Raw genomic sequence first — 14,821 nt, forward strand, 5'->3', positions numbered from 1 at the left:
AGGCAACCAATCTGTTTCCATCTCATAACAATGTTTCCCTTCCTCTCTTTCTCCCCGCTTCCCCTCTCTCTAAAATCAAAAATAGAAATTTAAAAATTTTTAAAAATATGATTATCATTTTAAGAATATCAAAACTTGAACATTTTTCTTCTTTCCCCACAAAACCTAGTTCCCTTCTGCCCTTTCTTATCTTGGTGATTAGTGTTCCATCCTCCCAGTTGCTCAAGATAGAAACTTAAGAGTCATCCTAGATTATTTCTTTCCCACTCAACCCCTGCATCCAATTTCTCCCCAAGCATCTGTGTGGCCTGAGCATCTTCCTGTCTGTTCAAATTTAAATCATCATCTTACCTAGCCCAGCATCTTTTCTTCATCTTTGACTTGGTCCCTCCCTCAATTCCTATAGAAATTCATTTCCAATCTTTCAGTTCGTTCCTATATGTAACTCTGAGCATGCTTCTCTCTCACTGAAGATTGCTTGATGGCTAGCCATCACCTACTGAGTAAAGTCCAATCTACTTTGCAATGTCTGCAGAGAAAGCCCTCCAGGATCTGGCCCTGGATTCTATGTGGCTTTGCCTCCTGCTCTTTTCCTCTTTCCAGCCTTGTAATTTCCCAAAACAAACCTGTTCTCTCGAAATCATTTGCCTTGGAAACCACTGTTTTTTCCACTGTTGCATTTCCACTGGCCAAAGCCTTGCATTTCCACTGGGCAAAACCCTACCCATATTATTCAACTTTCAGGTCTCCACTTAAACACTGCCTTGTCTATATAACCTTTCTTGTTCCCCCAGACAGATGCCAAAGCTTTTTCTCCCAGGTACCCCATTGCATTTGGTACTAACTTCTAGTATCACAGTCTCTGTGTGTAATAGATTGATTGCATGTATTCTTTTTACCGAAGTTTAACTCCTTAAGGAAAGGACCGTGCTGTCATTTTGATGGTCCCAACTAGTACTGTTCTTAGCCTGTATTAGGTGCCTATTCAATTTTGTTTGAATTAATTAAGCAGGAGGATATAGTAAATAAAAATAAAATGTGTCTTCTAGGGCTTGGTTTATTTCTGTCATAAGCTATGATTCAGAGGTTGGCAAACTTCAGCCCACTGGCCAAATTCAGCTCTCCACCTTTTTTTGTAAGTAAAGTTTTATTGGAACACTGCCATATTCATTCATTTATGAGTTGTCTATGGCTGTTTTCATGCCACAAAGGCAAAATTGAGTAGTTTTGACAGAGACCACATGGCCCATAAAAGCCTGAAAAATTTACTATCTGGTCTTTTATAGAAACAGATAGCCAACCCCTGCTAAATAAAGATGATTGAGCCCATTAGAGCTCATATTTTTAAATACTTTTGAATAATAAGTATGCAACTCCATTTTGCCACCTCAAATAGCTGTTGGCTCCCTTAGATACCTAAACTTCACATTTAAAAGTAACGGATTCATTTGGAACTCCCCATTTGGCGCGGGGTGGGGGCAGGAAACAATTCACTGATACTGTACCTCATGATGCCCTAAGCTTAAAGGGTGTGAGTGAGGGGTATACCCAAGGCCCTGGCCCCAACTCCTAACTGTCTAAACTTGTGTTTAGTTCAGTTTTATCAAAAAAGAAAAAAGAAAAAGGAAAAAAGAAAGAAAAAATCCCAAATGTACTGGATCTGAAAGAATTTTCTTTAGGTCAACAAATATGACAGCAGCCTAGCATTTTTTTGATATTGTGTTCTGAGCTTCTTTAAAGTAGGCTAGGCAAAGCTATGATTTTTGGTGTGTTACGTGTATTAAATGCATTTTTAATGCATTAAACTTATGATGTTTTCAACTTACAATGGGTTTATTGAGATGTAATCCCATAGTTAGTTGAGGAGCATCTGTATACATATTTTATAATGTATCATAAATACATATTTTATATTATGAATGTACTAGATTATATTATTATATTATGTTATTACATTAGCAAATAGTATATTAGATAGGGTCAAAAGCGGCAACCCCCTCATAAGGCTGTTGGAGGGTGTAACTAAAAATCCCTTGGTGCAGTCACTGGTACCTTGTAGCCTATCAGCACACATTCACACTGCTATATCTAGTGTGCATCATGGCCAATTAGCAACATTTTTTCCTGTTACTGAGTACAAAGCCAAAACGTTTCCATAAAAGACAGGATGTAGGACCCTCGAAGCACCTTCCCACATAGTTTTCTTTGGCCTAGGATGCGTCATTACATGGGATCAGATGACCCAGCATGTGCTCGAGATTGTGATGTTTGCAACTGACTGAGAAAATCTATGGTTAACAAGGAGTAGATTTGATATTAGGGATTGAGAGCCGATTTTGGAACAGAAAGGTGAAGTTTGCTTAACTTTATTACTGACTAAGAGAGAGGATGAGATTTGTGAGATATTCATGAACTGTGTACTCTTGCTGTTTTTCCCGTTGGTCCGCAGGGTGATTTCACCTGGAACAGCATGTCGGGCCGCAGCGTGCGTCTGAGGTCAGTCCCCATCCAGAGTCTCTCAGAGCTGGAGCGAGCCAGGTTGCAGGAAGTGGCTTTTTATCAGTTGCAGCAGGACTGTGACCTGAGCTGTCAGATCACCATTCCCAAAGGTAAGGCCCTGTCTGTCATTCCATCAGGGAGCCTAATAAATCAAATGTCTGCTCTCTCAGAGCCATAAGCTACAAAGTCATCTCACACCCAACGTGACACAAGAAGGAAACGATAGCTTCTTAATCCTTGGGTGGCCATTTGAAAGACATGTTCAAAAGGGATCATTTACATGTCAACTTACATTGACTTAAAGGGAAGGTCATCGTGGGGCATTCAAAAGGAAAGCTGTGTGTATCTCAACAGTCTACACGGCTTCACAACAACCAATTAGAAGTTTCAGAAAGGTCAACTTAAAGGGTTAGAAGAAACACCCTGTCCATCTCAACATGATTTCAAAATAATCAATTGAAAAAGATGTTTTAACAACCTATGAAGCTTGTCGTTTGACCTTGTGCAAACCGTGAATCAGGGATCGTACCAATGTTAACTCATTTTTCTCCAGCCTTTCACCCGGCACGTCTGTATTGGGGTTCACCACTATGACCCTGGAGACAAGTCAGGCCTGCTGTCTAATGTTTTTACAAACACAGGTCCTGATTCTGGTAAAGACGAAAAGCATGCATTTAAAATCCTTCAATCTGTAAAAAGTCTGCTTCTGAATGTCTACCATCTTCTATGAGGGTACTTTACATTTTGTATTAGTGTATAGCAGAAACGTAATGGGAGATAGAATAAAAAGCTATGATGGTATACAAGTAGAGTACACCTGTCAAAACAAGCAACATTGGCTAGTGTGCCTGAAATCTAAAGGAAAGCAGGAAAAGCATAACAAGCATCCAAAACCTAGAAGATTGCTTTGGAGGATTTCTGTATCTGTAGAAATTCTGCTTTGTTTTCTTTTACTAGAGGGTGAGGGGATGAATCATGAATATTTATTTGTAAGATAATCACATCACATACAAACACACACACACACACACACAGATATGTGGTTCTCAACCAGGGATGGTTTTGCCCTCCACCTCCACGTGAAATCTAGCAATGTCTGGCAACACTTTTAGTTGTTACGGCTTGGGGAAGGATGCAACTGAGTTCTACTGGGTAGCAGCCAAAATGCTGTTAAATATCCTACACTATACAGGACAGTCCCCCACAACAAGCATTGTCAGGTCCCAAGTGCAGTGGTTGAGCAGCCTTGCTATACACACGGACATGAACTCACAGTCTGTCAACAACCATGCTGGTGGTGTGGTTTTCTTGGCTCATCTGTGGCTCATGGAAAGGGCACTTGCTTGGTAGTCTTAAGACCAGGATTTGAAGACTTGTCCCCTCACTCCCCCCAAGTGTGAGCTTGGGTAGTTTGCCTCTGCAGTAAGAAGCTCTGTTTTATTGACCAGAAAGAATAGCACAGAAACACTGACCATACAGTTTTCATTGGATGGTGACTCTTGGGCCACTTCTATCCTTTAAGTTGGAATCTGGGACTCTGCTAAAGGTCTTGAGAGTTGAGGACAAGGAAGAGGTAGATGAGAGCAAGGGGCTGCCTTCCCCTCCCCATTAACTCACAACATGGTCCAGGTGGGGACCAAGAGTCCTAGCTCCCTTTCACAAGTGCAGATGTTCTTTGAGTTCCAAAGGAAGGGAGGGAGGGAGGGATGGAGGGAGGGAGGGAAGGAGGGAGGGAGGGAGGGAGGGAGGGAGGGAAAAGTTGTCGGCAGACCCAATTTATAGTGGAGGGAATGATGACTCTAAAGAGTTATGTGAAACCTTGATTGCATACACATCAGACAAGATATCACAAAACAAATATTTGTAGCTTTGTTTTTAAATCCAGTTAATTTGATGTTTCTCTTTGTTCCTGCTTTTAAAGATTCCACTATATACATAACCTTTACCAAATAGACAGCTTTATAAAAGTTGTCTGCTGGGAGTTCTGTCTTCATTGCTTACTTCTAAGACTATGTATTTCACATTCAGGGAATGATTTGCTTTATTAAGATGTTCAAAGATGTTCATGCTACAAGAATTATTTCAATATATTCTATCAAAATGGGAACTACTGTTTTATAATTTTTTTTTTACTTACGGAAGAGAAAATGGATTGTGTGGCAGGATGGAAACGAGCAGGCATCACCTAAGAGTTGATCAGGAGGCCTTTCGGTGGGAGGGATTATATCTATCAACAGAGTGTTTCCTGAGAGTCTGAGATTGCCCCACGGAGGTATGGAATGTCTCCACATGGTCCAAGGCTGCCCTTGGCATACGCGCTTGGATCAGTCTTTCTACTCTGTGACTGGCCTCATCCTTAATGGTGGGACTGAGAAACAAGTGAGGAGAGCGTGGTTCAGAAATTAAGCAACACCTAATGGCCTGCATGAACTTTTCATTTATTCAAAACACATAAACAGAGTATTATTTACATATCAGGTAGTATGTTAAGCTCAATTAATATTATTTTGATCGCATTTAAATACAAATGGTCTAAGGCAAGGGTTAACAAACTGGCCTGCCGCTCAAATCCAGCTCACCCTCTGTTTTTGTAAATAAAGTCTTATTGCAATACAGCCATGCTCATTCATGTTCACATCGTCTGTGGCTGCTTTCGTGTGACAATGGCAGAGTGTAGGAGTTGTGACAGCCCATATGTTTCACAAAATCTCAAATGTTTAGTGTCTCCTTTACAGGAAAAATTTGCTGACCTCTGAACTAAAGTAAAATGAAAGAAAGTGACTGATTTCTGCCACAATCAGTAAAGCAGTTTAGTGTAGGCAATGTGGCTTAATCTCATTATATTGTAAACTCAGTATTTGAAGCCCATTGATTCTATAGGAGGGAAATGCATGTTTGTTTGTTTGTTTATTATTGTTGTTGTTCAAATACAGTTGTCTCCATTGTCCCACCCCCGCTTTCCCCTGCCCCACCCCCCCACCCCCCACCCTCAATCCTACTCCCTTTTGGTTTTCTCCTTGGGTCTTTTATACATGTTCTTTGCCGACCCTATCCCTTCTTTCCCCTGTTATCTGCCTGGGCAAAGGACCTGAACATATTTGTATTTTGTTTAGTGTTCTTTTTCACTCTCTTGCTTCAGTTAATTTCTGCTATCACAGTTGAGAAAGGCTTTGTTTATGTATTTTGAAAACAGTATTGTGGAATGAGGAATAGCTGATGGTTTAAGAAAATGTGGACAATGGCCTAATAAAAGTACTCTGACGCCTCAAAATTGCTCAATTATATGGCTTCCTTATAAAGTGGTCCCTCACCATTGTCCCTTAGGCAATGTAAAACTCAAGTAAACAACTCAGTGAAATCAAGAAAATGATATTTTTGGTAGGCTAACACTGCAGCTGTCTTTGCTTTGTGATTTAAATGTTGATTTAAAAAATAAGGGCAACCTGGTGGGCAAGGAAATTAAACTTGGGTGTTTGTATAACAACCCCAGAGAGAAAATATAACTATCTTATTCCTATGTTATTCTTGCTGGCAATGTTCAGTTGAAGAGGTGATGTGCTAGACCTCTTTGTTAAAGCTTTTTTGTGTAAATAAAAATGAAGTTGAAACCCGAAGTAAAAATCCTTGACTCCACTCTAAGTACCAGATAAGGTAATCAAAAAGTGTTAGACCACTGGGCTTAGAGGCCCTTAACAGATGTTTCTATTGCGTGACCTGCAGGGCTAGTTGTACTTCGATGCATCCACAGTTACCTTTTCTGTGATCTCCTCAGAGAACTGTGATTTCCCATCGGGTGAAGGTACATCTCATTTGTCTTTGAATGTAGAACTGCCCAATACCCCACTGACCCTCAGCACATCATTGAGGAACTGCGTGAATTTGTGTATGTATGCATCTATATTCTCCTTAAAAATTAAGCTCCTTCCTTCACTCTTCCCTGTCTCTCTAAAGAGCATCAATCACCTTTCTCTCATTTTCCCCAATATCCCCAGTAATGATTTTGAAATAGTCTCAATGCTTTCCCTATTGCTTCACCCCATGCCCAGTTTCCACCTTTGATTGATGGTCTCATAGGGTTCATATGAGGCTTAAATTAGGTAATAACCATGATGAGCTTAAAACACCTCCTGACATCTTATATACTCTCAATAGAAGTTATCCATCACCATTATCATTAATATTATCATCATCACCATCACCAGATCACTTGCCCCTTAACGATAGCCACAGACCCTCCCCTGTTTTGCTCAATTCACAAGTTTCCCCTCCTTCTACCTACCACACCTAAAACCACCAAGGCTTAAAGTCTATGATTTACAGATATTTGATTCCCTTCTTACTTGTTCAGTATAAAATCATATGTGTCAAAAGAAAGTAGATAGCGTTACCTGCTTACCTAGGCCAAAAATCACACCATGTGTACACGCCCTTGTCTGACTCTACCTTTTCAACTTGAACTATGGGCTTTAGCTTTAACATGACTAATGATGAAATTCCCTCAATTTGGGGTTGAATTTCCTTGAGTTTACAATCCAGGTATTTCTTTGGGATAAGTGATTTCTGTCTTTTTTGTTCTCTTACCTGCTCTCTTTCCTTTATACTCCAGGAAAGAAATATAGCTTAAGAAAATGAGTGGCTAAACACTATTTTACTTGCTCTGATATTTGGAAACTTTTGTCTTTGCAAATATAATGCCTACCTACTCTAAGTCAAAAATACCATTTTCGATTTAAGGAATGTGCAATAAGAGATGCCAATTCAGGGGCCTGGAAAGACAGACTAGCTCCTCGCTTAGGAAAAGATAACAGCAACTTTGTCCCACTAGAATATGAGCTTCTAGTTACAGTTTTTTGTTTGTTTTTAACTCATAGCACTTGAATGTGGAAAAAGTGACAGCACATAAAATATCCTTCTAGGGCATAATTTGATCATAAGCAGTTATTACAGCAAGCTGTAGTTATGGAAAAACCATAGTTGAGCTTTTAAGCCCATGGCATTCAAGCTACGTGATCAGCTTCCCTACCTCACATTTTGGTAAAATAATGAGACATGCTCAACAAAGGAAATATATCAATGATTTTCTGTAATAGAAAAACACTTGTTTAAGATTCAAGAATCTACGTTTCTCTGTTGAAGAAACATTTCAGATCTAATTACCTTGCCAAAGTAATTTATACAAAACAGAAAAGGCTTCTTAGTGTTGAATGTAGCGGGAAACATGGTGACCTCCAGGATTTGACTCCCTCTGCAACAGTAAGAGACTCACAGAATGTTCTTATTTTCTGACCACAATTTTGATAATTTCACCACCAGTTCAACACGTAAACTGTGGGGATTAGTACATTTCACAAGTACTTTAGGGAGCCTCAGCTCTAAGGAGAGATGTCTGTATTGCTTAAGAATACCACGAATGTTTTCTACCCTGAGAAACATAGACACTCTGGAAACACATTTGGAAAAAAATCTAACCCACAAGGTGCTAGCAGGATAGAAAAACTATGTTTAAGTCATTGGGATTTACACCAAGAGAAATGACTCAATAGCCATATTTCTACCTGCCTTTTATTTCAATCAAGGTTAATGAAAGAGCGGCTAAAGATAAGATGATATGTAAGTGAAAATTTTGACCTATGGATTTGATTAAATAGCCAACAGTCTATGGCATGTAAGAGTTCTTTAAAATGATATATGTAATTTGGATACACACACACACACACACACACACAGAGTTGACTGAATGATAAGGCCAGTTTGGGATTGAATACCTTGTTTTCCATTTTTTTTTTCATGTAGGTTGTTTTCTTCCAGAATTCTTACTTGTCACAATCTTGAGCCCTAGTCCCTACTGAATAAACTATCAGTCCACTCCCAAATTTGTCATTTTCTCACCTTTTTCATATTTTCCAATAAAATGCTTGCTTATTGAAGGGTTGGATTACTGGGAATAAAATATTCAGAGGCTTGGAATAAGAGAGGATTTTCTAGACTAAGTAGTCACCATGCGACTTATTGGGGAAAACCCCTAACAAAATTCAAAGGTCATTTGTTACCATGTCTCTGGTTCTATTTTGCTCGCTTGTTTGTTTTGTTGACTACCATCCACTTATAGGTGAGATCATATGGTATTTGTCTTTCACTGCCTGGCTTATTTCACTTAGCATAACATTCTCCAGTTCCATCCATGCTGTTGTGAAGGGAAGGAGCACCTTTTCTCTCTGCTGTGTAGTATTCCATTGTGTAAATGTACCATAGTTTTTTGAGCCACTCATTTACCGATGGGCACTTAGGCTGTTGCCGGCACCTGGCTATTGTAAATAACACTGCTATGAACATAAGGATGCATAGGTTCTTTTAAACTGGTGTTTCAGGACTCTTAGGGTATAATCCCAGCAGGAAAATAAAGAACAAACCAACAGTAACCAGAGGGGATGAAGGAGGGGGACAATGGGGGAAAGAAGGGGAATGGTCACGTTAAGGAACATGTATAAAGGACCCAAGGACAAAGACAATGGGGGGAGGGAGTTGAATGTGAGAGGTGGGGGTGGGTAGGGTAGGAGAGAGTAATGAGGGAAAATGGGGACAACTGTAATTAAACAACAATAAAAATATTTTAAACAAGAATTAATCGGCAAAATGTATCTAGAAAACTGTTAAATAAACAAGTTACTACTGGGACTACTAAAAAAAATTAAAAGGTCCCAAGAAGGGTAGCACCTCATTGTTTAAGACTGAACTCAAACATTAGTCTTCACAAGCACAGTTGGGGACAGCCTTCTCACTTTTCCCCTACCGCCTAGTAAATGTCTCTGCTGAAGCGTTTTTCATTTTCATTTAATGAGGTTTTCATGTATCTCTGTCTTTAACACAAAACTGAGTTTCTCAAAGACAGAGATAGTGTCCATTCATCTGGGTCCATAGAACTAGTTCTGTCTCACCTACAGCATGTACTTAATCAATGTTAGGTGGAGGGAGAGATGGAACAGTGGCTGGACCAATATATGGGGGATGAGCCCGTTTTCTAGGGGAAGATGCCATGTAAACAGGTAACTGTTATAGTGTAAATAATATTCCCAAGCCAAGGAAATTGATCGTGTTTTGTGGTGCAACATTCCTGGACACTTTTAGAACAGAGAAGACATCCCTGCTTTGGCTCCTTTCCTAAATCTCTGGGGCTAACCCCAGTTCAACTCTTACATCAGAGTATTGTACTAGTCTCATCGGTCCCGCTGTCCAGGGCTTGCTGCCAGGTTTCTTGCCGAGAAGCAGAGGTGGCCATTTTCCTGGTAATTACTTCCCTCTTTCTTCCATGTCTTCTCTCTCTTCCCTTTCCTGAATATGGAGCAGACAACTCAAACTAGCAGGGGCAATTTTGAATTCATTCCACTGAGGATGGTGATGGCAGTGACTGACTCTAATGTCCAGCCTGACTTTTCCTGAAATATGATTTTGACTTGGGGTTTGGTTGCCCAGCTCTCATCAGTCTCTGTCTGTTTTCCATTGTTGACGTGGCGGGCCACATAAACTTACCGATACATTTAGGAGATTAGTCATTGGAGACTAATGACTACGGGTGGAGTATGGGCACAATGAATGGCTCTCAAGTGCCCAGGACCATTAATAATGTTATTGCTTCTTTGACAAACCTCCTTTTCTAAACTGGAAATAAAATACCTGGTTTAGGTTTTTTTTTCTTGCCTTCATTTTGGGAGATCTATGGCCTTAGAGCCCTCAAAAGGGGAAGTAGATGAAACTAAAGGATGAATTTTAGTTTTAGTTAAGGATAAAATATATTTTTAGTAAACACTTTTGTAAGACAGCCACAGATTGTAGAACTCACCTAATGCACATTCATAAATATAATTTAAAGTCTATATTTTGCTTTATCAAGATAGGCATGAGAACTTGAATAATAAACAGATTTCTGTACTAATCAGTGTTCTTGGAAGCAAATGACAAGTACTAAGTCTGAATAACTTAAGCAGAGAAGGGATTCAGAGTACCTATGAAATAGGAGGTATCTGGAGACAAATTAATCAGCCCTGTATGACAACATCACCAGGGCTGTAAAAACAAACCCGCTCAGGTCTCTCATGTGTCCACCCCCTTTCCAGAAAACATGCTACACCCGAACGGCAGAGGTAGGGGATGCCTTATATTGACCTAGACACTTGTTTTCCTTCAGGTCAGGGAACTTGTGACCAGGAAGATTGTTTCAATAGTGTCAGCCAGGTGAGAAACTGCATCGTGAGTCAGCTTCTTGCCATAAAGTTGAGCTCTCCAGCCTGCAGGTTTCAGAAGTGCTTCAGTGAGCAGTAAATCCTTCCTCTTTCTCACATGCTTGACAGATGTTTTCAACCTTTGCTTGGATACATCCAGTGCCTGGGAGAAAGGACTTTTTTACAAATAATTTTTATTTGGGAATGACTTAGATTTACAGAAAAGTTCTAAAGATAATATGGAGTTCCCTTATGCAATTCACCCAGCTTCCCCTAACAATAATATATATAACCTAGGTACATTTATCACAACTAAGAAAACATTTATACATTACTATCAACCAAACTAAAGACTTGTTTAGATTTTACCAGTGTCCCCACTAATATCTTCTGTTCCAGGATTCCATCCAGTATACCACATGCATTTAGCTAGGCATCTTTTCTTCTTCCTTTTCTATAAAAATAACCAACATTTCTTATCCCACACAGTTTTGGAGACTATCTTAGGCTGGGAATATCTGGGAATGCCTTAGCGTTGTTGTTCTGGTTCAGATTCGGGTTCATGAGGTCGCCATCAAGCTCAGCTGGGACTGTAGTCATGTGAAGGCTTGGCTTGGGCTACAGGATCAGTGTGCAGGCCCACTCATGTGGCTGCAGGCTGGAGACTCCAGTTTCCTACCATGTAGCCATGCCTAAGCATAGTACTCTAAAATAAAAAAAGGTAAAGAACGACAGTATCCCCTGAGTCTTCCCTGCAGGCTAAAGAGACTCCATTCATACATCCATTCATTAACTGGTCACCATCAGATGCTGTTCCCCACCTGATCTATCCCCTAAAGGAGAAAAAAGCACGTCATACAAAGAAATAGGAAGCTATTTACTCAAGGAACTTGCTTTGTTTCCCCAACTGTGGGAATTTCATAGAAGGATGTACATAGACATGCTTACATTTCTTTATAAATTGAAGGAAATGGTTACTGTGCCCCAAATTCAACCTGGCATATAAAGACTCAATAATTTGTAAACATTTTTATATTGTTCTGTTTAAAACAAACTGACATTAGATATAAATTGAACATTGTGACAAGTGGGGAAATGTGAATAATTTGTAGTTTGGATGTCCCATGGTTTGAGTGCATAGCTGTTCTCTAGGTAGAGTTGTGCATAGAACAGTAGTTCTCAACCAGAGAGATTTTGCCCCTGCGGGACGTTTGATGATGTCCAGAGACATAATTGGTTGTCACAGCAGAGCATGGGTGGGTACTCTGATGTGTTGTAAACTGAGGCCAGGGATACTGCTAAATATCCTACCATGCACAGAACAGTTCCTCAGAACAAGCATTAGCCAGCTCCAAATATCACTAGTGCCAAGGCTAAGAAACCCTGGCATAGATTATGGGCAGTGTCTAAAGGGCTACTTCTCATTCTACCACCCAGTTGTCTCTTTTATACCATTTTCCTGCGTTTTAAACTGAGCTCCCCTCACTGCTGATGAATTCCTTTGGTTTGCATTCTCTGAGAGTCTATTTTTCTGGTCCAAGTAAATAATGAGACAGCTGTGGTTGGGAACAGCAGGGGAGGTAGTGCCAAAAAGCATTCCTTCAAACTTCTCTCAACAGGAATTTTTTGAAGATTTGAAACAAGCTAGAAACTTCCTTTTCAGGTGGGACGGAGTTGCAAACTCCAAGGCTTGCCAGGTGTGCAGGGGCCCAGGCTTAAATGTCTCTACCTTTGCATTAGAGCTCAAGTTTTCATAAATCACTGTGAGGGCTAAATACCCAAACAGTGGGAGAATAAATATGGTTATTTTGCACCCACTAGGCTAGTTCTTGGCCTGTGTCTGTAGAAGCATTAGGGTTTTGTCCCTAGAAGACATTTAGTAAGTGTTTTCCTTTATTTCATATCTCAGTGCAGGTGACTTCTTGTCTTTTCCAGTAATGTAATCTTTATGGAGCTCTGCAAGTAAAGGGCTTAAACGTTGGTGCCCTGTTCCATATCCAGGTGCACCTGTGAATTCAGGCTGACTATATCCATTCCCTGTGACTGCCTCGGTAAGGAATGAGCCTTAGCGTCTTCACGTCCATCACCCATACTTTTCGGAGGGCAGTGTTAATGACCCTCACAGATGAACATGCATTGTTTTGAAACAACTCCAGAACCATCTCTCATGATGCAGAGGTAAAGCGACCTTACAGAAAGGATTTTGAGCTTCTTATCACAGATATCTGGATTCTGCTCCTATCTATCCCTCTCAAGATAGAGCTGGGCTTTTTGGAAAGAGCTGGAATTTGAGTTTAAATTGCAATTCCAACACCTACCAGTGCTTTGCATTTGGAACATTTGCTTTAGTCTGATTTTCAGTTCCCTCAACTGTAAAATGAGTCAACCAAAAAGCTACCTCAGTTGATTGTATGTTGATGTATATTAGATAATATAGATGCAAAAATGACTCATGCCAATTCTGGTGAATTTGAGCTTAAAATTGTGTGTTTCGCTTTCCTTTCTAACTCTGTATTACCTTGGGCATGTTAGTCCATACATCTGGCCTTTAATGTCACATACCTCAAATAGGCACATTTTCCTCACTACAGCACAAGTAGAGGTTAGGAGCACCAGCTTTCTTATTGGACAGTCCTGAGTGCAAATTCTGAATTTACTGCTTCCCAACTTCTGTCCTTGGACAAGTTACTCAACCTTTTCTGAACTGAGTTTCTTCATCTGTAAAGCGGGCAAAAATAATAGTTCGGGCTTCATATACCTGTGAGGATGTAATAAGGTCACAGGTACGAAGCACTTAGCTTATAGTACATGCTCCATAAATATGAGCTGTTCATTCCTACTGTATGCCTGTGTCACAGAGGAGTCACAGTGGTCTGAAGAGGTCATAGGTATTTAGATATTTAGAAAAGTTAAATATTCCAGAACTCTTTTGTAAAAAAAAGAACTTTCTTGTGCAAGACTTTCTTGCTGAGTTTTCAGACCTATGCAGTTAATGTAATTTTGATGTTTGTGCCATTCTGTTAAAATGATAGTCTTTTGATATTATTTTCATTGAGGAATAACATATATAGAGAATAATGTGCATAAGTATCGATGTCCACCAGTACAACTCAATAGATTCTTAATATGTATAAATCATGTAACCGCCAATCAGATCAAGATATAGAACATTCCCAGAAACCCAGAAGGCTCCTTTGTGCCCCCTTTCAGGCAATAGCCACTCCCTCAAAATAACCCTCACTCTTCCATCACCAGTTTAACCAATTTAACATGGAAAATACTGTTTTATAACCCACATTTCCTGAATCTGATCACCTTAAAATTAGGAGTTGTGTACTTCATTGGTCCTGTGTTCTCTCGGAACCAACCCAGAACCTCCATCTTACTTCTGACCATGGACGGAGATAACAAGTCCTCATGGTGTGCCCCACTCTGTGCTGTTGACTTGGAGGGCGACAAAAGCCTAGAAGACATGGTTGTGCCCTCAGAGAGCTTCTAGTCTAGCTAGAGAAACAAGCCTTAAAATGGAACTCCAGCTGACAGTGGATGAATGAGGTCATGAAAAGCATATCCTAGAGGAGAAATCTCATGTTTTCTTGTTCTCTACCCTCTTGAAGACCCTATGTGGTATTGGTCACCCACAAAAGGAGGCTTAGATCAACCATACTCCATATTGAGGATTCCTTTGCTTTGGGGCCACTAGTATGTGGAGGGATTGCTACGTTGCCCTCTGCCATTGTGCTGTATGTGTGTGGGACATGTCCTGTACGTGTGTTGGAAAGGAGGGTACATGAAATCCAATCCCCAAGTTCTTGTTCCAAGAAACCTTTGATCAGGACATGTGACCCAAGTTCTCTCTACAGCTCACTGCTGCCTGTAAGACGATGCACACCCTGGAAGCGGTTAGCAAGCATGTGCTCATTACCATTTGCACTGTAAAACATTGCCGTGTTGTATTGATAATTAGGAAGCTTAAATTTCTGTGAAATGTGGAATGGCACTTATTACACTTACTGCCGTCCAAGGCACTGGTTGCACACAAACTGTTCCGTGTGGCTGCACATAATCTGTCAGTCTCTCGGGCAGCTTCTCTGTGATCTATGGGA

The 14,821-nt window shown here is 40.3% G+C and overlaps 1 protein-coding gene across 6 annotated transcripts in view; it reads left to right on the top strand.

The window, feature by feature from the left end:
• The window catches only part of ARHGAP6 (Rho GTPase activating protein 6), a 441,720-nt gene that overhangs the window by 364,212 nt on the left and 62,687 nt on the right, over positions 1-14,821 (top strand). For all 6 annotated transcript variants that reach the window (XM_024569866.3, XM_045203283.2, XM_045203284.2 and 3 more), the window contains exon 2: positions 2,450-2,609. In XM_024569866.3, the coding sequence (XP_024425634.2) occupies positions 2,450-2,609 (160 nt within the window). The remainder of the gene's footprint in view (positions 1-2,449; positions 2,610-14,821) is intronic.

Source organism: Desmodus rotundus, chromosome X (assembly GCF_022682495.2).
Source record: "Desmodus rotundus isolate HL8 chromosome X, HLdesRot8A.1, whole genome shotgun sequence".
Classification (NCBI taxonomy): domain Eukaryota; kingdom Metazoa; phylum Chordata; class Mammalia; order Chiroptera; family Phyllostomidae; genus Desmodus; species Desmodus rotundus.